The sequence below is a fragment of the Betta splendens genome, chromosome 9 (assembly GCF_900634795.4).
Source record: "Betta splendens chromosome 9, fBetSpl5.4, whole genome shotgun sequence".
NCBI classification, from domain to species: Eukaryota; Metazoa; Chordata; class Actinopteri; order Anabantiformes; family Osphronemidae; genus Betta; species Betta splendens.
In genome coordinates, this window is record NC_040889.2 from 6932142 (window position 1) to 6955090 (window position 22949).

The 22949-nt window shown below is 44.7% G+C and overlaps 1 protein-coding gene across 4 annotated transcripts; it reads right to left on the bottom strand.

The window, feature by feature from the left end:
- Positions 1 to 1451: 1451 nt before the first annotated feature.
- Positions 1452 to 15789, bottom strand: waslb (WASP like actin nucleation promoting factor b). Of its 4 annotated transcripts, XM_029161372.3 has the most exons (12): positions 15330 to 15778; positions 10448 to 10582; positions 10246 to 10332; positions 10057 to 10153; positions 8885 to 8908; positions 6797 to 6992; positions 6458 to 6500; positions 5338 to 5491; positions 5111 to 5128; positions 3821 to 4332; positions 3634 to 3742; positions 1452 to 3273 (listed from the first exon to the last, which is right to left on the bottom strand). In XM_029161372.3, exons 1-12 carry the CDS (start codon positions 15432 to 15434, stop codon positions 3215 to 3217), a joined length of 1539 nt encoding a protein of 512 aa, XP_029017205.1. In that variant the 5' UTR covers positions 15435 to 15778; the 3' UTR covers positions 1452 to 3214. The 4 variants fall into 4 exon arrangements, with proteins under 4 accessions (XP_029017205.1, XP_029017207.1, XP_029017206.1 ...); XM_029161374.3 differs by lacking the exon at positions 8885 to 8908 and having other exon boundaries at positions 15330 to 15789; XM_029161373.3 differs by lacking the exon at positions 5111 to 5128 and having other exon boundaries at positions 15330 to 15771.
- Positions 15790 to 22949: the final 7160 nt, after the last annotated feature.

Consider the following 22949-nt stretch of genomic DNA (forward strand, 5'->3'; position numbering starts at 1 on the left):
CTTAGCTACTGTGTGATGTGGAAGACAAGCAGCCGCGGTTCCACCTGTGCGTCAGCGGCCGCTCGAGCGCCGCTGATGCATCTTCCCACTCCGACACATTCACCGCACACCCACTGCAGCCGGCGCGCATCAGAGAGCAGCTCCTGCGCACTCGGCCTCAACAGCTCACGCCGCGTGACGAGCGAAGCGAGACAACAGGGCCTCGTCATTAGTGGCGCCGACATCACAGCAGCGCCGACTGTAAACAGACACAGTTGAGTTTAGTAGCTGTTAAACACGCGTCCGAAAGCCTTTAACTGAGTGGACCGAGAATCCAGCTTCCCTGCGTCAAGTGCAGCACTTTGTCCCATCTGTCGTGTATGAAACACAGATGTAATGCTGCACTGGCCACTGCTTTAGGAGGGACAGATATTTTCAGGAGGAAACGATCGTTTGGTGCAAATGTTAAGTGTTCCTTCAACACTAAGCTGCAGTGGATCCCTGATAGCGCCAAGCTTAGTCCCCTTGACCCCTGGGAATTATTGCACACATGCAGTGCTATTACGTAAATAAATGTGCTTAACCTAAGCTGCTGGAAACCTAAAAATTACAGTTTGGATTCAGGTGTATTTAAAGCACTATAAAACACAACAAGCACATATGAACCATATGTTCAGCTCTATAAATATGCTTGTGTTGATGGGGGTCTCTGTGGAGGCCTGACTGGTGGAAAGTGCCATACTCGCTCTAATCCTTCTCATAAGCTCGGCAGCAGGGAACTGATATGGGGTCAGTGGAGTGTCAGTTGATGGACACGGACTAAAAATAAATAGTACACGCACTGAATTGTGGTCATTGTGTTTGTTACACAGGGGAGCGAGGAGCCAGGCCCTTCGATTTCCTCACTTTGTCCTAATGTGAAACAAGCACCGTGGACATTTGTTATTCAGTCTGTCTCACACACACACACACACACACACACACACACACACACACACACACACACACACACACACACACACACACACACACACACACACACACACACACACACACAGGTCCTAAATCAGTGCTCATTCACCTTCCTAGCGTCATGTTGCCTGTTTTCACCTCTACCTGGCTCAGTGGGTGAAGCGGCTGTGATTCCGTCAGCTGGTACGGGCGCCGTGAGCTGTCTGATGCAGGTGACGAGGCCTGTGGTCGCTCCCTACACACGGCCAAACACATGAACATGCTCAAGATACATAGTAAATGCTCTACCTAAATGTGTATGCTGTTGGGATCACATTACCTTGTTTAAAAGAGGTCTAATCTATAATCCTGTGTAACAGTAACAAGTTAGAGAAATTAAAGACAAGAATAAAACAGCAGCGTCAGTAGAAATTGTTTTATTTCCCCAACGAAGCTTCCTCAAAGTATAGAAGGAAACATCCCAGACGACAGAGTGAAGGTAAAAAAGACCAAATGCCTGGTCATGTAAATATCAACCTTTTATTGGAGTGTACAATGTAAGAATCCATTACTTGTGCAGCCTCTGATACGGCTCAGCACCCACAGAATCCTATTAACCAAGTTACCTACAGAAGCTAGGAGTAAAAACATGGCCAGTAGAGGCAAGTCCTTAACATCCAACAAATGGCAATCTGACTCAAAGGCAGAGTTCACGCCTCCTTTTGCTCACCCGCAAACAGAAAAGGAAATAAAAAGGCATTTGGACACAAGTCAATGCATTAAGGAACCTGTCTTCGCTGCCTGCGTCACAGTGGGGGGTGACGCTTCTCTAAAAGCGACCGAAAATAACTGTAGTGTTGTGATACTTTCAGGATATTTAAAGAACAATCCCCTCAGTAAATGTCATTAAATCTCTCTAACACGTCTAAGGCTAATATGCTTCTGAAAGTATGAGCATGATTTTGTCAGCGTAGACTTTAACCATCAGCCACTAGTCTGGTGGAATGGTGTATGTCTTAGTATTTATCGTATGATTGTTAGGATTCTTAATTTACTGACATTAATTGGTCCTTGTATGCAGATACAGGTGATTCCTACTGTATGTTCCACTTCATAATGCCTTTGTGGTTTAAACAGTGCCCCACATTTTACGGTTACTGTCTACTAGATGAAGTCTACTTTCGCCCACTGCTGTAAAGTAACTTAGCATTAAAACCCATTATAAGCATCAGGTGTGTAAAACTAAAATGTATTTATTCCTCAAGCTGTACATGATGAATCACCTCATTCCAACAAACAGGCATTTATTAACAGTCACCTTCATACTGTAAGAAAAAGTTACATTTAAAAAAAAAAAAAAAAAATCAACTGGGGTGGTAGAGTGGCGTAGTGTGTAGTGTGTCCCTAGCAACGTAGGCTACCTCCATGTATTTACCATTTGTCATGTGGTTGCTCACGGTTACAAATGCTAACTGTCTACATGTATTTTGCCCTATTACTGAAGCATGTATGCTTTTGAACTATGGCCTGAAAATGTCCTTTAATTACGCAGCAAGCCTCATCTTTCAATCTGTGCAAAAATATAACAAGACTCCGACTCTGGAGCAAATTTACAGTCAACAGCAAATGACAGTAAATAGCATTTTCTTTTTTTCCTCCTTTGTATTAAGAAAATATGAGTGCTAAACTAGGATCCTTTTAATACGTAAAAATAAACTACAGAGCACTAGGGTATGAAAATAGTTCAATTTTTTTTCCTCCCGACGAAAAATAATAACATGACTGATGCAGGATTGATGGAAGCTAATCCTCCACTCAGTCCTTGACCCAGAAAAATAAAAAACAGACATTCACCTCTAAGGTTCAAGAGACAACTTTGTGTAAAATTGCACGTTAATCTGGGATCCGAGGGAACGTGGAGAGAGAGAACATGAGTGATGGGACGCCGAGTCACAGATGGAGGAGATCAACATCAAAGAGGAGACCAATGAAATGGGAGATGAGACACATCGGTATAAAGACACAGATGGAGCAGACAGGAAAGCAGACATGTTGAAGATAAAGAAAGACAGAAAGATAGGAGAATGACACTTACAGATTAAATGAGGTATTGCACAAATAATTAAAAAAAAAAGCATGAAGGCAACAAAAATATACAGCAAATCGACAGAACATTTACTATGATAATTTTGAAATTAAAGATTTCTTTTTAGAGACAAGAACAATTTTAGTGTCGTAATCATCCAGAGACGTGAAGGGGAGGGGAAAAAAAACAAAAAACAAACTAGTCCTCCCATTCTTCCTCCTCATCAGAGTAGTCGTCCTCATCATCGTCATCTTCATCTGTGGAAGAGATGAAAATGTTTCAGAGAATAAATGCTCTTACAGACACAGAGGTTCAAATGGAAAAAAGGATCACATGCCTGTTTTAAGAGGGATGAGGAAATGTCTACTTTATATTTAGGCAACAAAGTCATCTGACACACTAAATAAATGAAGCACAGTCTTAATGTAGAGCCGCAGCATTAAGTGCTATAGCGGAAGACACGGGATAAAAAATCTGGGTTTTTGAGCCGTTAGTCAAACAAAACATTTTATGGTTTCATTATTGGCAAGTTGAACAGCTATAGGCCCATCGGTCACACTTCCTGCTAATTTGGCAGTAACTGAAATTGGACTGAATGCTACTTGGGTGTTTTGTACCTGATGAGTGAATAGCCTTGCTTCTTTTCTGCATCACCTCCATCAGGGCATCAACGATGCCTGAAGACGGGGCTGGGGTGGGAGGACTTGACTCTGTATTGTCATCCCTCTGTAAACAGCATAAACAGTCAAAGTTTAATGTGTAGTTCAGTGGCTGAAGGGCTGTGCGTGATGAGTGGGTACAGACCGATTTAAGCTGGATTCCTTGTCGGATTTGGTCCAGAAGCGCATCTCTGCCGGTGTTGGATGCTTGCCTTTCCTTCTGCTCCACCTTCTTCAGCTGGGTGCCTTCCCTGATCTGACTCAGCAGTGCCGACTTCCCTGGCTCCCCTCCGTTAGCCTCTGACATGGGACCAGGGGGTGGGGGGCCTGGCGGCGGTGGAGGAGGAGGGGGAGGAGGTGCTCCAGTACTGGATGGAATTGAGGATGCTGGAGGCGGCGGCGGGGGAGGTGGTGGAGTGATTGAGGCATGGGCTGGCGGAGGAGGCGGCGGGAGAGAGCCTCGGCTCGGCGGGGGCGGCGGTGGGGCGGACATGCCAGGTCGGGATGGGGGCGGAGGTGGGGGCCCAGAGTTGGGAGCTCTGGAGGGAGGAGGAGGAGGTGGAGCACCGCGTCCACGAGCAGGGGGAGGTGGAGGGGCTGAGGTGTGGTGTGGTGGTGGGGGAGGAGGGCCTCCTCTGGATGGAGGAGGTGGTGGAGCTGGAGAGAGAAAGAGTAAACAGTAAACTATAGAAAAAACAATACACAGTTTACACGTTTCAAAAAGTCACTATCACTGAGGTTTTTACATTTCAAAGTCTTCAAATTATTGATGGAGCTAAAAAGGAACTAATCAAAAATAAAGTGATTGTTTGTGAGGCATGACGTTTCATAGCATCGGTCCAGATGCTTGTGAGTTCTCCAGGATTTGCTTGTACCAAGCCATGCAGTTATAGGTTGGGCAACAGGGAGCAGCCTTCTCCCCTTTACCGTGTGTTAACTGGGGAAAAGAAAACGGACTGGAAGCGTCTTTACCAGCAGCCGGGATGTTCAAAAGATAAACTGGAACTCAAGCCTCCTTTCTAAACTCTTCTAAAACTTCTAAAGTGGAGGCTGGTTTAGAAACATGCTTTAAGACCATTGGACCCAGTCCTTTTATGACCCGCTTCAAACGTTACATGCACAGAGTTAATATTTAAAACAGGCAAACCAGACGCTGAACTTACAGAATATGTTAAGTGTCATGTAAGAAATAACAGCAAAGAAGTCTCACTGCACAGCAAGAATTACAAGAAACAAAGGGACTCTATCACTAAACGGCCTGGTACGTCTCAGGCTGGAGCCTTAATGGCTCAGAGTCAGCAGTGACACAGCATCCAGTATAAAACTGCTAACGATGTGGGATAACTGCAAAGACCTCACACGCAGTCTGAATTTGCATTGTGACTCTACATGCACAGTCATGAGCTGTCGCAGCAGGTCATGCATAGAAACCTACCACTCCACCTGGGCGGACCTGGGGACAGAACCACCAGACTAGTTAGACTGTCTGAAATCGCAGAGGAACCATTTCAAACACATTTCACACAGATAATTGAACATGGGCTCACATCACTAACACTCGCCGTCAACATCATGTTTAGTGCAAAGATGCACCTTTTCTAAAAGCCCCAGATTCGTTCGACTGCTGCCAGATCAGACAATCTGGCTTCCCGGCTGCCTCACCTTGCCTCCGTAGCTCATCCTTCACTGCTTCTACTCCTCCTTTCTTCTCTATGAAGTCATAGATGACCTTAGAGGTTTCCTTGTCTTTCAGCTGAGCCTCAGAGATGCCGCACATATCAAACAGGTTCTTTAGCTCCGGGTCCAGGTTATTCAACTGGAATGACAACACAGGAGAGAATTAGATGAAGGCAGTAGAGCTGTCACTGACTCTCATGGATTCTGTCATGTCACGTCAACCAGATGTGATTATCAATCACATGCGATTTAATAAGAGTTTTGTGGTTTGGGTTTGGTTCAGTCGAGATTAGAAGGATGATTAATGCAGAAAGCAGCGAGCGTGAGAACAAACCCTTGAAAAACACTCCAGACAATGCACTCTTATTTGTGGAGCTATTTATCAACACAGCTCACAATGGCTGCCACTGAGCGCCACCTGGTGGCGGTGTAGGTTAACACAGTGAGTTAAAACATCTGGTCAGCTCCCTTAGAACAGCCACAGAAACATTAACCCTACATGGTTCTTAATGTTTTGATGATAATGATTTATTTGTGATATATCTGAAAATGAATAATTTAAATATTTGCTTTGTATGAGGACTCAAAGTCACATTTAAATGGTGAGCCTATAAAATGCCCTTTTTTCTCATTTGTGCCTCAGCTACAGTATAAGCTTAAGGGTATGTGAGGTGACCAAGCTTTGTCCAAATGACATCACCCATTCAAATCAATCTAAGTCCTTTGAAAGCATTAACCTACGAAGCCTAGTCGCCTGAATTTCATCTTTCATTTACCGACAGAGTAAGACCTCTGACCTGCATGATCTCATACTTATCATCCACAATCCTGCATAATTACTGATTATGCTTTTTGGGAGCCAGGCCATGGATTATGCAGATGCAGGTCGATTCTGTTCCCTCCAAAAATCTCCTTGTGTAACCCTTCTCCGATTAACTTGGACACGAAGCTCGGCGTAGTATTTCTGAGACGATATCGAATTTGGAAAAATCTGTCTGGAAGAGGGACATCGGACTGACAAACTAAAACGTATGGGCCGGAGAAGCTGAACAGGCGACATGCGTACAAGCGTACATAGACAGACAGGTCCAGGAGTTGTACTTACATCAAAGCCTGTGTTTGGATCCCATCCGACATGACCAATGTGCCTGTGAGAAAAGTAAACAGGATTAACTGAAGTCCTGACATATTAAAAAAAAGAAGAGATACAGTACACTGGGTTTAACAAAAGAGAGAGACATAAAGGAATGAGATGCTTTTATCCCAGGTTGAACTAGCAACTGATGTCTTACATGATGTGTGGATCTGCATTATTTATCTCATACAGCATATGATTAGACACAGAGTGAAAACTGCTTGGGATCATAGCAGTGGGAATGACATAACTGCTGTAGGCATACAGTTATGGAGACTATCACCGACCATGCTGGGACCTTTAACTCACTGGAAGTTGCTGGGTGTGCCGATGTCTGCTTTGGTCAGCTTCTTCCGCTTGCCTCCCTTGACCTTCTTCTCTATCTTGGGTAAGGAGGATGGAATAATGTTGTTTATCTGAGGCTTGTTGTGGTGGACGCCACTGCGATGGACACTGTTGATCTCGGGGTTTTTAATGTCGACCGTGGCAATGTGTAGCGTGGGACCTGAAAAACAGCGGAGATGACGGTGAACATAGAAGTTACCACTGACTCACAGAACAACATCATCTTTACAGTGATTCCAAACCTGAAATCCAGCCGTGTGCCATTTTTTCTGTAATGCTTTTTATTCTATTACCCACTTTGTTTTTACAATATACATTTGAATTGTATATGACTTAAAGAATGCAAAACTGGCTCAGGAAACGTTACGTACAACAGCATAAACGTACAACCCTGAGATATGAAGCTTTGTAAAACTAGTTCTCTCCGCTTAGTAAACAGCGTGTACCTTTAACACCCGGGCTACGAGGACTTTTGGGAGATTTGCTGGGCGACGGCGAGGCCGAGCGACTGCGTTGCCTTCTCACCCTGTCCCAAATGCACCCACCCCCTCTTTCCCTGCAGGGGCTCACGCTGACATCGAGAAGCACCTTTCCGACAAAGCTCTGAGCCCGCTCGTCTCGGCTGCTCGAGAGCGGCCGGGCCGGGTCGGGCAGAGGCGGGTACAGTTCGTCCTGTGGGAGAACCAAGCAGTGCAGGGAGGACAAGCAAGCCGCGGGGCCCAGACCCCCTCCTCCTAACGGAGCTCTTCCTGCAGCAGCCTCACAGCCGAGCTCCTCAGAGGGAGCAGACAGAAAAGTGGTGCAGAACATCATGGTGCCGACGAGAAGAACCAGCTCACACCAAGAGGACGCTGACGAATAACAATGTGAATGCAAACTCTGGAGATGTTCACTGACAGCAGGAAAAGGACGATCCACTTGCTTCACGAATGAAGGGTTCTCCTTTGCTGAAAGGTTCCCAAACACCAGCAGCAGCAGCAGCAGTGTGCATTTACTGCATCGTTATCCTCATCAGACATGTGGCGGAGTTCACGCGCAGACAGTCTGAGCCATGAAAGCAGACATCCACAAGTGCCATCAGAAGGAGGAGCCAGCCAGACGCTCGGTCTCTAAATTCTTTCCATTACCACAGCAGTTTCCCTCGGTGCCGACTCGCCAAATTACTGTTTCCCCGCTGCATCTCTCTGTCCGAGCTCTGCGTGTGTGTATCCATTTAGCAATCCCTTTCTTCTGCACCCTCGGCTTTCTATCTCAGCAGGATACAAGGTTAGATTATGATGTCTGGGTTGGCTCCCCGGGACGATGCCCCCATCTGCAGCCACTGCCGTCCCCTCTCACTCCATGCTAAACACTCAAATGGATCTAATCCCACCAAGTTATTCTGGATTTACAGCTGGATTTTACGTAACCATTAAAGCCCAGCCAGGGAGTAATCCCACATTAATCTTAGTGGTTTCTAAAACATGGTCAATTTGTGGTGTACAGGAAAGGCAGTACTCTGAGGTCTTCAATACTCATATACAGTATATATATAAATTTATTTATTAAATTTGATGATCTGACCAGAAGCAAAACATCCACAGGCCCAGTTTAATTAAGCAGCTTTTAAAGTGAGCATCACATGAGTGCTTAAATGTGTCATCTGTGTCATCAGGAACTCTACACGGCACCGAAACACAGACTGACAGATGTATTAATAAGCCAGCTGGGTCACATTATGCTGCCTGTCAGTCAGAAACTGGTTCATCTCCTGCCCTTTCTGTCTTAAGCGAGCCTGTGTGCCGTATGTCCAGGAACAAATGCGGGCAAATGTCTTCCATCTGTCCCCATGAACACCGTTTCACAGACACATTACGAAACGCTACAAAGGCAAAATATATATATGCGGGGCCAGGTTGGGGCTGCGGTACAAAATTGTGAATGATCTTGAAACTCCACCTATCTAGCGTACCAAGCATACTGACACAAATGTTCCCAAGTACCACGAGACACAAGTCTGATTCTGGTTTAGCGCCATTACTGGAGTTTATCAACAGGAAATGGGACACATACCATTTGGAGGGTCGCGTTTCTTCTCTGTGAACACAAACAAATGAAATCATTACAATCTTGTGCTGACTAGTAGGATGGGTTAGTGAGAGAAGCAGGTTGACTGGGTTTTTAAATGCAGCTGTGTGTTTAGTTAGTATGTTTAGGAGATGAAAATCAGACCCCCGTATCCACACACGATCACACCATGACTTTAGTTTAACCAGCGTTAGAAGGTCACACAGAAGAAGCACGTAGACAAGGTTAGGCACCCAATGCATAAGACTGAAGAGGAAATGATGAACCAAATCCTATTTGAAAAGTAAATCTGAATTTGAAGGAACTTGAATCAGGAAATGACCCGCAAAGAAGACGACAGGAAACAGAGAAGTTAGAGATCAAGCAGGTGATGATAGAATTAAAGACTGAGCCAATAATATGCTTAACAACGCATTTGTATGGCTCTGCTAAGAATCAATTTCCTCACAGAGAATAGCAAATGCAAAAAAAAAAAAATGTCAAATTACACTCTGAGGCCTACATGACTAGGTCTCTTGACTTCTATTGTGACGGACACTGGGAATATTGCGACAGAAAGGACCTCAAAGCCGTTTCGCTCATTTAAACTGAAGCTGTAGTGCCCCCCTGGTCCGCTCATCTGAATTTGAGAGAGTGTTATTTTGTGATGCATCGCGTCCCAGTTTGGCTACAAACATCAACAGAAACTTAAAGTTGGGGTGGGGAGAATTCTGAACTCTGGTCATATTTATCTACACAGCAGCACCTGAATGCCTGGAGGTGTGGGTGAGTTGGAAGACGGACAGGTTTAGAAATGGTGTTACCAACGGTTCAGAGAACTGTGACAAGATCACAGGAAACCAGAGGAGGAGGCACGGACGGGGAAGCAAACAGAACCGGGCAAAAAAGACAAACTTTCAGTATTGGTTCAGAGAACCCCCAAAAACTCCCGGTGAGAAGATGTCTCATTGAGAACATAAGCTTCTGAGAAAATGCACTAAAACTTTGTCTTTTTGCCAGAGACTTAGGCTGAGCCCTATATAAAAGTGACAAGTATTAAAAGAAAATGACCTTGTTGTTACACGAGTCAAGCCAATTAACATTTAAAGGCAGACAGTGTGAAACATGTCATTTTTCTCAGCGTTAGGTCAGTAGGTAAGTCAGATGTAGGCTGGTACCAGTTTTCCTCTGTCTTCTACCCATTACGTCTGACAACTGGCTGTAGAAATGCTTGCACTCGCCCTCATGGGAAAAATTCAGACCCACTTGGCAAGTCTGTAAACACACACACAGACCACCACAACAACAAATTAAAAGCAAGTCACAAAGAACAAGAAATGTGGACATTTTACAGAGAGAGAACTCACATCTCCAGCAAATGTGACAAAGTAGGGTTTGGGGCACTTGAGTTGGAAGTTGTGGTACACTTCCTGTTCAAACATCATCTTACCGTCCTGTGGAAACACACGGTGAACAGAATGATGATCAACAGGCTGGTGTGCCGTTAACATAAGCTGAGATGTGTGGCTATACAAATAAAGGGAATAAAAATATAATTCATTTACATACCTTGATGTCAAAGACCCTGATAAAATAGGATCGCTGAGGGTTGTCTTTGACCAGACAGGCCACGCCACAGCATTTCTTGTTCCAGCTGGAGTTCCGGTCTGCTTGGAACACCTGGACCACGGTTGTAGACAGTGTCTGGAGAGGAGGAGGAGGCAGAGAGTGGCAGTCACCAAATGATGGGATGCTTAATGAACAGTAAAGTAGACAGAGCATATAAACAGCTGTTTCATAAGGTTTCTGTGAACTAATGATCTGGTTAAACCTGTGAAGCTCATGTTTGCCAAACTTTAATTATGTGAGCCACAATGTTGAACACACAGCAGTACACACTGAAGGGCGATAGAGCGTGCAAGAGATCGTGCCAACCCACAATAAAGCACAGCAGCTGTAAACATCTAGGTTATCTACAGTCTTGCTCAAGGAAAGGAGGCTTCAAGCACAGGCTTGTAGAAAATCCTAATTTGAAAAGACACAGCCGATCTTGTTAGACTCTGGTGACACCAATACTGCACACACAGGAAGTCAGCACTGCCCTCTGCTAAGAATGAAATGGAGATGTATTAATATGCAAGCGTTTGAGCTTCACGAAGTCCACAATCCCTCCAGGTCTCAAGACATTTCCAGACTCTGCCATCACACACGCAGCCTACTTTCTATTTCCTGGAAACTTCCCATACAGAAGCAAGAAAAGGTATCGATGAAACATCGATATGATTTTTGGGTGTATAGGAACTACATCGCCATCTTTAAAAGACATTTTTGTGTCTACTGAGACAAAACACGGCCCTTGTGTTTTAAGCTTGTGCTCGTCATCCTGCTCAACTTTAGTTTCTAATCTTTACAGCTTTGTTTAAACATCGATGACATTACTAGATATACCTGTTCCCAGTCCCAATATTGATACTAGCAACAACTAGTGTTTGCTTACACTATGTATGAGGCCTTAGCTAGCTCAAGGCTTGAGTCTCAGCCCAATGATCTGAACTGTTTAGATACATCTCTTTAATTCTTATGAAAGGTCCCTGGAAAACATGCCTACTTCCTCCCACATCCCCTTCCAAACACTGACACAAGGCTGTTGTTGGTGGTACATGTTTTCTAGGGATCTGGTAACAAAAGCACATCAGTAGGTTTAAAAGGTCCCGTTGCTTTCATTAAATCACAGTAATGTTAGTTAAAAGCTCTGTTCACTAGTTTAAAAGTTAGTAACCTGAAAAACTGAACTAAATGATCCATTATACCTTCAGGGTTAGGTTAGATGGTCAACAAAGATTTTATTTTTCAGTTTCAGAACTTAGTCTACTGTTTCATATCTGTTCTCCAGTTTCATTTCTTATTTTGCCAAGTACAGATCTTGTTTTTTCCCCAAACGTGTTTACTTTGACACTATACTTCTAATAATACAAATATATATAATACAAAAAACAGCTATACTGTATGAAGCCACTGGCTGTAGATAACTGCAATCAGCTCAGTCAAGAAAAATCACTGAGCCCCTGCTTTTAAGGAAATGCCATGGCAACTATCAGGTTCTCAATTGCATTACTGTCTCAAATAAACCTCTGTGTAATACTAAGTCCACTCCATGATAACAAATTAGTCCATGCAGCACAGTATGTCACTGCATGGTGAAGTTGTCAGGGTGCGTATAGACCACCATGAATGAAAGATGCAGCTGAACAACACATCTCCCCATTAGCCTTCACTGAAATGTTAAAATACATTACAAGCATCAAACTCCACATCCAACTACATGTACCCCCTTAGCCTTCTAATTTCTCATTATTAAGGTTTATACAGACTTTGACTAACAAGGTGCTAACAAAAGTTCCAGATAAAAACTCCACAAGATGTAAAGAACAACACACATTGTGCTTTATGATAGAATTCCTCTGACAGTGGTTTTAACGGCGCTCAGGCTCTCAGGGCCTAGGGTTGCATCCGCACACGGCACGCTGATCGCTCCTGACAGGGCCAAAGGCTGCAGGACGTGCAGCTCTGTCTGCAGTGTCGTCACAACCCAACAAGAGTCTTAGCTCACCCTTACAAATAATAATAATAATTCATCTCGCTAATGTGCTTTTTCTCAAACTGCTTCAGACCAAAGTGACTGAACAATGCTCTGATTCGATGCAATGTCTGTTCACTCATTCAGCAAACACACACAGAAGTATACAATTTATTGATATAAAGATGGACTCTCTGGACTACTACACAGTATTTTAGCTATATAGCGATATGTCCTGTATGACAATAGGTACACAAATCTATTTCTCACCTAAATATATCATTAAACAACAGTAAGTTAAAGAGACACAAAAGATTATTTTTGGTAAAGTGACAGAACTAAGGTAGGAGTTATTAGATGAGACATTAACAGACGTGGGATGTTGAGCGCAGTTCTAAATATATATTTACACCTTTTGTTAAGGCATGAATCTTCGTCCTATGCTGTTTCTGAAGCTGACGTTACATTTGAATGTCATCCAAGCTGTTCCATCTTGGCAGGTTGCACCTCTTCACCAGACCTCACAGGGGGGAAGCAAGGAAAAGGTGGAGAAAAGACGGGAAGTCGTTGGAGGATACAGAAATGGCTGACAAGAATATGGAGGTGTAAGGACAGAGGGAATTAACGTAGAGTGAGGAAAGAAATAAAGAAACCGATTCAGAAAGCTTAACATGGGCCATGGGAAATATGGATGGCATGAGAGAAAGACAACTAGAAATGGAGGAGAAGGAGTCATGTTCCACTTCTCCTGCACAAAACACCAGAGGAGGCCGACCACGGGACTTCCTGTAGGACAGGACTGCTGATTAGGCAGTCTGCACACACACTCACGGAGTGTGTATTGGATGCCTTCCACCTTTTGCCCAGTCAGACAGTGCTGCTAATGGTGAAAACGGCACCAGGAATATCAATTAGAATAAAACCAAAGGAGAAAGACAATGGTGTCTACACCTACACGTGTGTGTGCGTGTATGTGGAGAGCCCTGTTACTTTCAAAGAATTACTGCTGCTATTTAGACGTTTTACAGCTACATTTAATTTAGTCTAGTTCAGTTGTGTAGTCTAAAAGCTGTGCATCACACAAACGAGGAAGTGAAAAAAAAAACAACCTAAAGGTGACTGAAATGTGTACATTTTTAAGCTAATCAGTGCATGGGCAGCGCACAATCGCTCAGTCAGGCACTGAATCTCCGGAGGGTTTTCTAATTAGATCGGTCAGGGACACAAACACAATGTCTGTCTCTCCCTCTGCATGCCAAGACGTGCAGGAACACACAGGCGCGTAGGACTGCGAGGAATGCTCCTCGTCTCGATCACATGTTGAATGACAAAACTGCGAAGATGCCCGAGGAACATCATCACTGGGGATGATGTCACGCCTCAGCAACCTGTGTCCTACTTTGACAGGACATATTTGATCAAGGGACAGGAAATGTATGCTTTTCCAAAGCGCACGCGTCAAAGAAAAACAATGTGGCCGGTTCAGCGATTATGTGAGCTAGACACAATCCTGAAGCACACCATCACAACCATACACAAATACAGGAAACTATTCTGGCTATGGGGAAGTAACCTGAGAAGACGATGTTCCTAAGCCGACAGTACGAAGACGCCATGGACGCGCACTCACTCGTGTCTCACCTGCACGGTACACGCAGCACCTTTCAGAATGACCTTTCCAGGAAACTTAGTTATTTTACACAAACACTCAAAACATATTAACACGCTCTGACTGTAAACCATCTCCTAATTGTAAAGCCAATTTATAGCAGGTGCAACATTCTTTACATCCGACATCATTGGGTGAGCAAAGGTCCTGAGCGAACAGCATTTTCACAATCGATCAGGAAAGTCTTGCTCAGGACATTTTAACCGAGCTCTCACATTGTCCAACCACTGATGAGGAAATGCCTTACTTACTGCTGACCCAATCAGTGCATTAAGGGAGGCCCGTGACATTTATGTACCACAGCAGTGGTCAAAGGAGACCAAGGGTCATGATAAGAAGCCTCTAACAGCATAGAAGAAGCAGCAGTATGCCCTGAACTTACTGCATCACATCTATACACATTGTTCATTGTGTGTATGTGTGTGTGTGTGTGTGTGTAATGGCTAACCACTAGTTAAATGCAGCCCATATTTGACTGTGGAGAGCCACAATAAAAAGGCCAACGCCTCCTGGCCTGCAGTCTTTCAATATTACTTTTCCCTCTGTAAACGCGCAGAGGTGTCTGGCTAATAAGCAAAAAGGAACACAACTACCAGACAAAGTCATAAAGAGTGGAAATCAAACACACACGCCGGGCCTGAACGGCCCAGTAGTGCTGATGCAGCTGCACACGGTGGGTAGGGGGCTGGCTGCTGACAGAGGTGGGCATCGAATGTGAGTCAGCTGAATGCTAAACGCGTCTACGTCACCAGGTTCGGTCGTGACACGGCCGGCGAGGCTGGCTGCAGCCGCACCGGTACGGCAGGAGACTCCCACCGTGCACCTCACACACTTCCCGACGACAATCAAGGTCCGGCTACGTTATGTAATGCCAGCGTTTGAGACCGTCCCCTCGCCCTGCTTTCCTGATGGCTCGAGCAGCTCCGAACCCCGGGCCCTGAGCTGACAGGGGGCCGTGGGGGTCCTGGGCTGCCCTCAGGTGCCTCGGAGGAGGCCGAGGGCTGGAGGGTAACGTGCCCCCGATGTCACGCTCCCGAACGGGACGCGAGGAGCAGCCGCCGCTGTCCAAACAAGCCGCCGGGCTCTCCAGAGCGGAGGAGCACGTTAAGCACAGCGGGCCACACGCCGTAGCTAGCTTAAATGGTTAGCCCCGCTAGCCTCGTCCCTCGGCCAGCAGCCGCAACGATTTAATGGAGAAAACTTACGATGCATTTCCTGCCAAGGTAGTTGAAGACGCAGTCGTTCTCCTGCGCGCTCAGCAGCTGCGAGGCGGCGTTGGTCTGCCGCCGCGCGGGCGCAGTTCCGCTCATTATCGGCGAGGACTTTGTAATTATGCACCGACTCTAACTGCTTCTCTGAACCCGAAAAGGTGCATCAACAATCCCGCGGTCATCCGTGGCCTTGCCCCGACCCCCCTCACACCGGCCCGGTTCGTCCCGGGGGTTCGCGAGCCCGACAAAAGCCGTGTGCCCCCCGAGGAGTTCGGTGCGGCGTCCCGACGCGATCAAAACGCCGGGGTTTGAGGGCAAAACTGCGGCGACTGGGCGAAGACACTAAACCATAAAAACTTTCCTGGGAAGTACAAGCGCCAGCGAGCTGGGAGCCAGCTCCATCCAACATGGCAGAGCGCGGGCGAGTCCACTGTCCGGGAGCGGGGGGCGCCCCCTTCCTGGACGTGTCCCGCATGAGCACAAGAGGAGGGAACGATACGGGCAAACTGCGGGAAGTGTATGCGAACCTCAATACTCATGCTCAATGTGTACAAATAAAACAAAATGCAACGGGGTGAAGTCAAATAAAGAGAATTAAATATCTCAGCGCACCCTCCGCTCAGATGGTTCCGTCCCGTCCGCCCGTGGCTTTTATGACAGGAATGTGCGCGAGCGCAGAATGGGAGGAGATAAGGAATAAGGTGCGAGCTGCCAAGATAACAACTCTCCTTGTTGGGATTAGTAAAATGGAAATGAACGCAACGCTATGGCTGGAGTTAAATATTCAACTTTAATCCAGATACAAGTGATGAAAAGGTGCACTTTTATCATCGCAGTGAACGAAGTGAGAGCCTCCTTCAGATGTTGTGTCAGAGCCTCTATGACTTCGTGGGATATGGAATGATTTGCCCCATGAAGTGAGATGGTTCTAGATTAATATAAAGCTCCTTCCTTTCATCGCAGATAAACTATACGCAGCCTATGAATAATAAAATTAAGAGTGCTCCAGTTACTACCCGCAGCCTCAGGGGCGGCAGGGTAACACTAACACGCAGACATATGGTTCAAAGTGCTGTGGGCCTCGACACTCTGACTGCTCATTTTGTCTTACACACAGTGTAAATATAACAAATATACCTTTACAGTAAACACTATAGTAATACAAGGGTTGTACGTATTTTAACAGGTGTCCTAAGGGTGTTTGCAACATGCTCAGTCAGGCTCAAAGTGTAAAGTGTAGAGGCCTCCGATTTGTGATTCAGACTAAAGGGCTTTAACTTTTGTTTACTTTGTTGTTGTATTCTTCTAATGCGCTTAAAATATATTGTTTTGTTTAGTCCTCGTACGTCAAGCTGTCTGATATCAGGTGCTGGAAGCGATTTGTGCTGAGAAACGTTAATTTAGCATTTGAGGTGGCGCTTGAAAATTGATGGGCATAAAGCTTGAAGTCTTTAAATGAATCTCAAGGTTAAGATGTAGAACGTGTCCAATTGTTTTGATAAAAAAGGCCTTTTTGTTTCACTTTTGCACCGCAGAGATGGCTGATATGGTGACAAGACAATGTCTATTCAGGTGTGGGTGTGAGTGATGTCATACTACTGCGCCGTGTGACATTTATTCTGACTGTTTGGTTTCTGTGGAGCTTATCCCACCTGTGCATTCATTCTGGTGTGAGGTGATTCAGTAAAGGGCGGATTGCTGGAGTTTTGCCGGTTGCCACATAGGCCGGGGAATTAAAGGAACTCCTTTCTTTGGCTGCTACATTATTTACAGGGCTTGTGTGTGAAATCCAATCTTCATGTAAACTTAAGATCATAATCAAATCTTTATTTGAAGGAGGAAAAATACAACAGATCTTGTAAATCCTTTTTCACACATAATTTCATGTATTTCCACACGGTTTTGGAAACGTCTTTACTCTTTGACAGAGACTAGAAGAACTTGAAAAACCCGCACGACAGGCAGAGAAACACCTCAGGATAGTGTGCATTACTCCACCTAGAATGTATTTACGGAGGAAAATGAGTGTAAGGGATGACTCATCTGGACTGTGTGTATTAAGTGAGTTTATGTTTTAAGAGAAACACGGGGATGATTGCTGAGAAAACAAACGTTCAGTGAAATCTTGTCTTTCATTATAATGATTGTAGTGTGAGTTGATGATGAAAGTGTCATGTTTGATTACTTTACAACTCCTAATGTCACAACCAACAACCTTCCTTACTTCACATAGAGACACTAAAAGAGAACGCCAGTGGATTCAGTTCCTACTGGTTGATGGAACATGGTTTTTAGACTTCTTGTTGTAGCCTGCATGAAACCCCAAATTCCCAAAGCCTGTCATGACACAGCTATATGGTTAGCAGAGTAAGGAAGTGAAGTCACATGCTGCGAGCACAGCTACAGTACACCCACAGCGATACTAAGGGCTAATATGCTTGGTATGCAGTTACTCACGCGACAGATACTTGTTGTGCATGTTTGTGATCGATTTTACTGCGTGCGTGCTGCAACACACATTAAGTAATGCTTCAAGTCCTTAAACACAGCCGTCCTCTTCTGCACTGCTGCAGACACACCAGAGCTCCCCAAACAAATTCATTTGACCCACTTTGCACAACAAACCAGAAACAAGGACGTGAGGGAAGGAAGGAAGAGGACAACATTAATATTATATTTTGAATTCTGGAGAAGGCACCCCCCACAGGCCTCTGTATGAATATTTAATACAGGTAGCCCCTCCATTTCTTCTCAGTGTCTTCGACCATGTGGATTTTGTGGAGTATCACAAAGGCTTTATGTAAATAATATTACAGTTTAAGGTGATGTTACACGGTTCTTTGTATTTACATATTATAATGTTTTCACCAGCTCTGAATTCTTTCTTTTTAATGGATAAATATACTGATATTGATATTGATTATATTATTGTACTGCAATCTGTACTATTGCACATTGTATCCACAAGATGGCAGTGTTACACTCATACCGAGTCTACACAATCATTACATGCCAACTACAGTACCCACCCCGTGACATCCTCCTTAAAGATAACTACTAATCTAATCTAATCTAATCTAATCTAATCTAATCTAATCTAATCTAATCTAATCTAATCTAATCTAATCTAATCTAATCTAATCTAATCTGGTTTCTGATACAGTTAATATCTGTCCAGTGACCACTCAGGGAGGTTTGCCTGTGATAAACAGGGAGGAACTGTCCTCCAGCCATCCATCTACCTGCCTTGTATCTACTTTGTGCATGTTGTTCCTAAACCCCTTCCCTCTTTGGAGGCCTCTCAGGCAGATGATCCCAGAGCTGATGGAAGCTTCAGTAATGTCCAGCCTAGAAAAAGAACAGCAGCTGTTTCCCTCACACTCGGCCTGTTGTGCGTTGATCAGAACAGGATCTAAATGAAGCGGCCCAGGGTTTGACCCAACGTCAATAATTAAATCCAGCGCTTAAACTGGAACACCTCATCAGCTGAGTAGACTGGGTACATCTTAGGTTTCTTCTGCAGTTTTTCAGCACTCAGGAGTTTGGTTTCTTTGGTGTACATACTAGGTAACACCACACCACACACTTATACCGCACTGCTGAAAGACACGACTAGTGACAGCAGTTAGTCAAACACAGACAAAGAGCTTCAATCAGATAATCCTGGAGCCTCTGTTGCTGAATGATAATACCTGCTCATGGTCTGGAGTGGATGGCTCTGCAATAATTATGAAAACGACTTTCACTGGTTGTTTGAGCTCATATTATGCATTGAAAAGCCTCAGCTCCAGTCAGTATCTCCATTTAAAGCCAGACAGTTCTAGGGTCATACGTGTCCAGAACCACACGCCTGCAGAAGCTGGGCTGGAGGTTTACCTGTCAGTACTGCAGGTCAGGTTTACCTGACAGAACCTGTCAAAGGACTGAGCTGCACTTTACTTTAACATTAAATGACAACTGGGCTCGTCAGGGCGTCGCCTAAAACAACAAGCTGCTAAATGCGCCACACTTAAAACCTGTCACGCAAAGTAAGGCAAAGTAACTATTCAGTGATGCAAGACTGTCATGCAGTAACAGTGGAGAGAATGCGATTAGAAGGTAAAACCATCCACACTGCTGCGCGGTGCAGGAGAAATGCAGCCTTCTGCCCATCTGAGACCATTAGACAGGAGACAGTGCGCCCAGCGGCATCAGCAGAGTGAGCTTCTACAGCCCAGAGTCTTTCTTCATGTCTGACACTTCTTCTCCCCCTCACTAGTTCAAGGCCACTGGTAGTCTGTAATGAGCTGTGGAGTCAGCACCGACCACACACAGAACCAAAAAGTCTACTGGTGTCAGAGACAGGAATATAAAGCACACGCAGCACCGTTCAAATACATGTATGAAACAAAGGCCCTCTGGTCATGAAGTCCACACATTTGACTATTCCATTATTTTTGATGTATGTAACTAATCTTTTATCTCTGTATGAGGTGCTAGATGATAAGTGATGCCTGAAACTCAAAAAGCTTTGCCAAAACATGAGTTGAGATGCAAAATGCCAACAAGATGTTTTTTTGTATAGTCGTGTCTGTCAGTCTGTATGTTCTAGAGGCTGTAGGAAGTATGAGGCCTCTGTCTCATTATAATTAGCTCCTATTCAAAAAACACAGTAGCTCCTTCAACAAGTGTTTACAAGCGTAAACAGTACAATAACACCCGCCGAGCAAGTGAGGTTTTAACATATCTAAACATTTAATATAATCATCACCACAAACAAACCGAGTCTTCGTGTGAAATGGACAAAAGACAAAAACACTCTTGAAGCCTGTGCTTCTGTTTGGCCTCCACAGTAGAGCAGGAAATAGTATTGACGCTGTGTTTAAGTGGCCTGTGGGTGAAATGTGACCCCTCTGTGTTTTATTGAATCATAACCGGAGACTTGCTGAGAAAGAAAAGCATCAGGTGGGTGGCTGACCTGACCATGATGTCAACCAGGAGAACCTGTAGTGTGTATTCATTGCTTCACCCCAGGGATTCAAGTCGTACAAAACATATGTAATGTATTACAATGGTTACGGTTACACCTGACATTTTTGATTGACGAGTGATCTGTGTTGAGATGTAAACCAAGGCATTTTCTGCATATGTGTTATTGTTCAGGGACTGAATTTAGGTGGATGCATTGCTGTAAACTGTTTTCTTGATACATTTATAAATGTATATCTAGTCTGTAAAGTAACATGTGCTCTGCATGTCTACAGAGTGCAATAAACCTTAAAAAGCAGGATACTCACAGGAGAACAAAAGAGGCAGGCGATGCAGGGCAACACTTGCTCGCCCTCGGTAACAGACCACTTTCATCGATTTGCTTTCAGTGCCATCCAGTGGCATCATATGATTAACGGCCACTTTCAATTTGTCAGCAGTTTCCTTCGGCGCTCCTCAAGCAGCGGGGGCTAATGACACACTGTCAACCACGGAGCCGCCATCATTACCCGCGACTGTGAGCTCGGCCCGTCCCCTCCAGCCACGCAACAGACGGGAACAATCACCTGTGAAGACTCCTCTCAGCAGCCACTTTATCACTTCACCGCAGGTGCACGGGTTTCACTTCAGTCTCTTCAAACGGCCTCCTGTCTGAGTGTTAGTGTCACTAGATCCAATCTCAGGTCTGACACAGACAGTTGTTTCAGACGTGCACGTTCTAAACTGCTCACTTTTGTGGGAACAACTTTCCCATAATTTAGCTTTTCTTCATCTTTATTCAAAAACTAATGAAACTTAATCACACTTGAAGCCCTATTTAAAAAGCTGGTGTGAACCACCAGATGGCAGCGTTGGACTGTATTTCCTCAGTGCTGACTTATTGAGAGCCAGTAATTTGTGATGACTACAGGAATCATGAATAAGCCTCCAGTACCACAGACTGAAAATACTGCAAGAAAGTACTCATCATAAAGGCGTGTGTGTGTGTGTGTGTGTGTGTGTGTGTGTGTGTGTGTGTGCTGGTCTTTGTCTCCACCTCTGCATTTACTGCCTTGTTTGTTTCCTGTGTACACGCATGGCGTGTGCCCTTGATGTCCCCTGGTCTCTGTCTCGTTGCATGTTTCCACGCGTGACCGCATTTTCTCCCCTTTATCTCCACCCACACACGCCAGCTAACCGAGCCTCCCCGGACTACACGCACAATAGACATGATAATTACATGTGAAGTGTTGCCCTTTGCCTTCAAGCCTATTAAAACAGTACAACTTGCTGCGGTGGTGTTTTCAAGGTCAGTGTAATTTAAAGGATTAAACCTGTGAAGCCTGATGGATGCTGAGCATCAAAAGAGCCAGCATTTGTCACAATTAGAGGACAAATATACACATGAAAAGGACAAATCGAATGTTTACATGATGCAAATATGAATGAAAAAGGTGAATGAAAATGTTTATCCTGTTCTTTAGCAGCAAATGCAAAACCTTTGACCTTAACATGTTTCAACACTATGCCTTATTTCACTGGGTTTTGCCTCAGGGGTCATTAAACTTTCATTGACTCCAAAGACACCCTGCAGAATATTCTTATGCAGAACTTTTTTTCTTTAAAGTCAAATCAAGGTTAGATGAAAGCACTGTCAGGATCAACTCGTCCCCGTACGGTTTATTCTCACGTTCCGCCCCCCGTGAAAAGCTTGGCTGTGTGGGAATCGCACGGTGTTTGCGTGTGCGGGGATTCTGTTTGTGTTTGTGTGGACTCCCGCGGCTGGAATTGGCTGCGATCACCTGTCTGATGTAGAAGGTCACCAGTTAGATTTCCAGCGCGTCTGCCAATTCACGCGCCGCTCCCTCCCAGTACCTGCACAGGATTCTGGGAAACATATGCAGGAACATGGCCGCGAAAATGTTCAGATTTAAATTATTTATAATAGTTTTGTTTGATTTTTAGAATGGATATATTTGTATTTAGGCGCATGTTTCCATTGTGGGGTGTGTTGTGCATGTGTCAGCACACATTCTTGCAGACTGCGGTCTGAGACTCTAGCAGTGTGAAAGGGCCACTCAGAGCACTTAGCGCACTTGAGACATAACATGCACACTTCATTTAGTCCTAAGAGTCTCTTAAGTTATTGACTGACCCGCTGGACGTATTTACTACAGCCACTGTTGTGGGCTGTTGTTTGGGAGCATTTAATCATTTTTCCTCTGAGCAGCATTTATTTTAACCATTACTACCAAGCTGTCAAATCAGATATTAATCACTTACATGGACACCATCAAAAAACACCCCCCCAGTGCCAGCACCTGTTGGGAATGAATAAGACAATCAGACTGGCGCTTCATAAAAGCATCTTCTCGCAGCCTCTTCTACTTTTGGTCAAATATCAGTTTGATGGGCCCATTGAGTGACTCCCCACATCTTTTAAGGAGACTTGGTGCAGCTATTGATGCATGCAGCTATAGAATAAGCCACAATCAATGTCCAAATCCTCTACAGCGAGATCACAACAGAAACCAGATAAGGATCACTTTCAGAAATAGTGAGGCCTGCAGCCTGGCACAGTGTGTGTGTGGGGGGTGGACCTGGGTGATTTCAAGGGCCTGGGGATGAAGAGGGATGTTGAGGGGTGTCAAAGATTATAAATATATC

Coding starts and splice junctions, on each gene's coding strand:
- waslb (XM_029161372.3), bottom strand. CDS start 15,434: ATGAGCGGAACTGCGCCCGCGCGGCGGCAGACCAACGCCGCCTCGCAG. Junction 10,333..10,447: donor TCAGGGTCTTTGACATCAAG/GTATGTAAATGA, acceptor GTGTTTCCACAG/GACGGTAAGATGATGTTTGA. Junction 3,274..3,633: donor CAAGGCTATTCACTCATCAG/GTACAAAACACC, acceptor TCTCTTCCACAG/ATGAAGATGACGATGATGAG.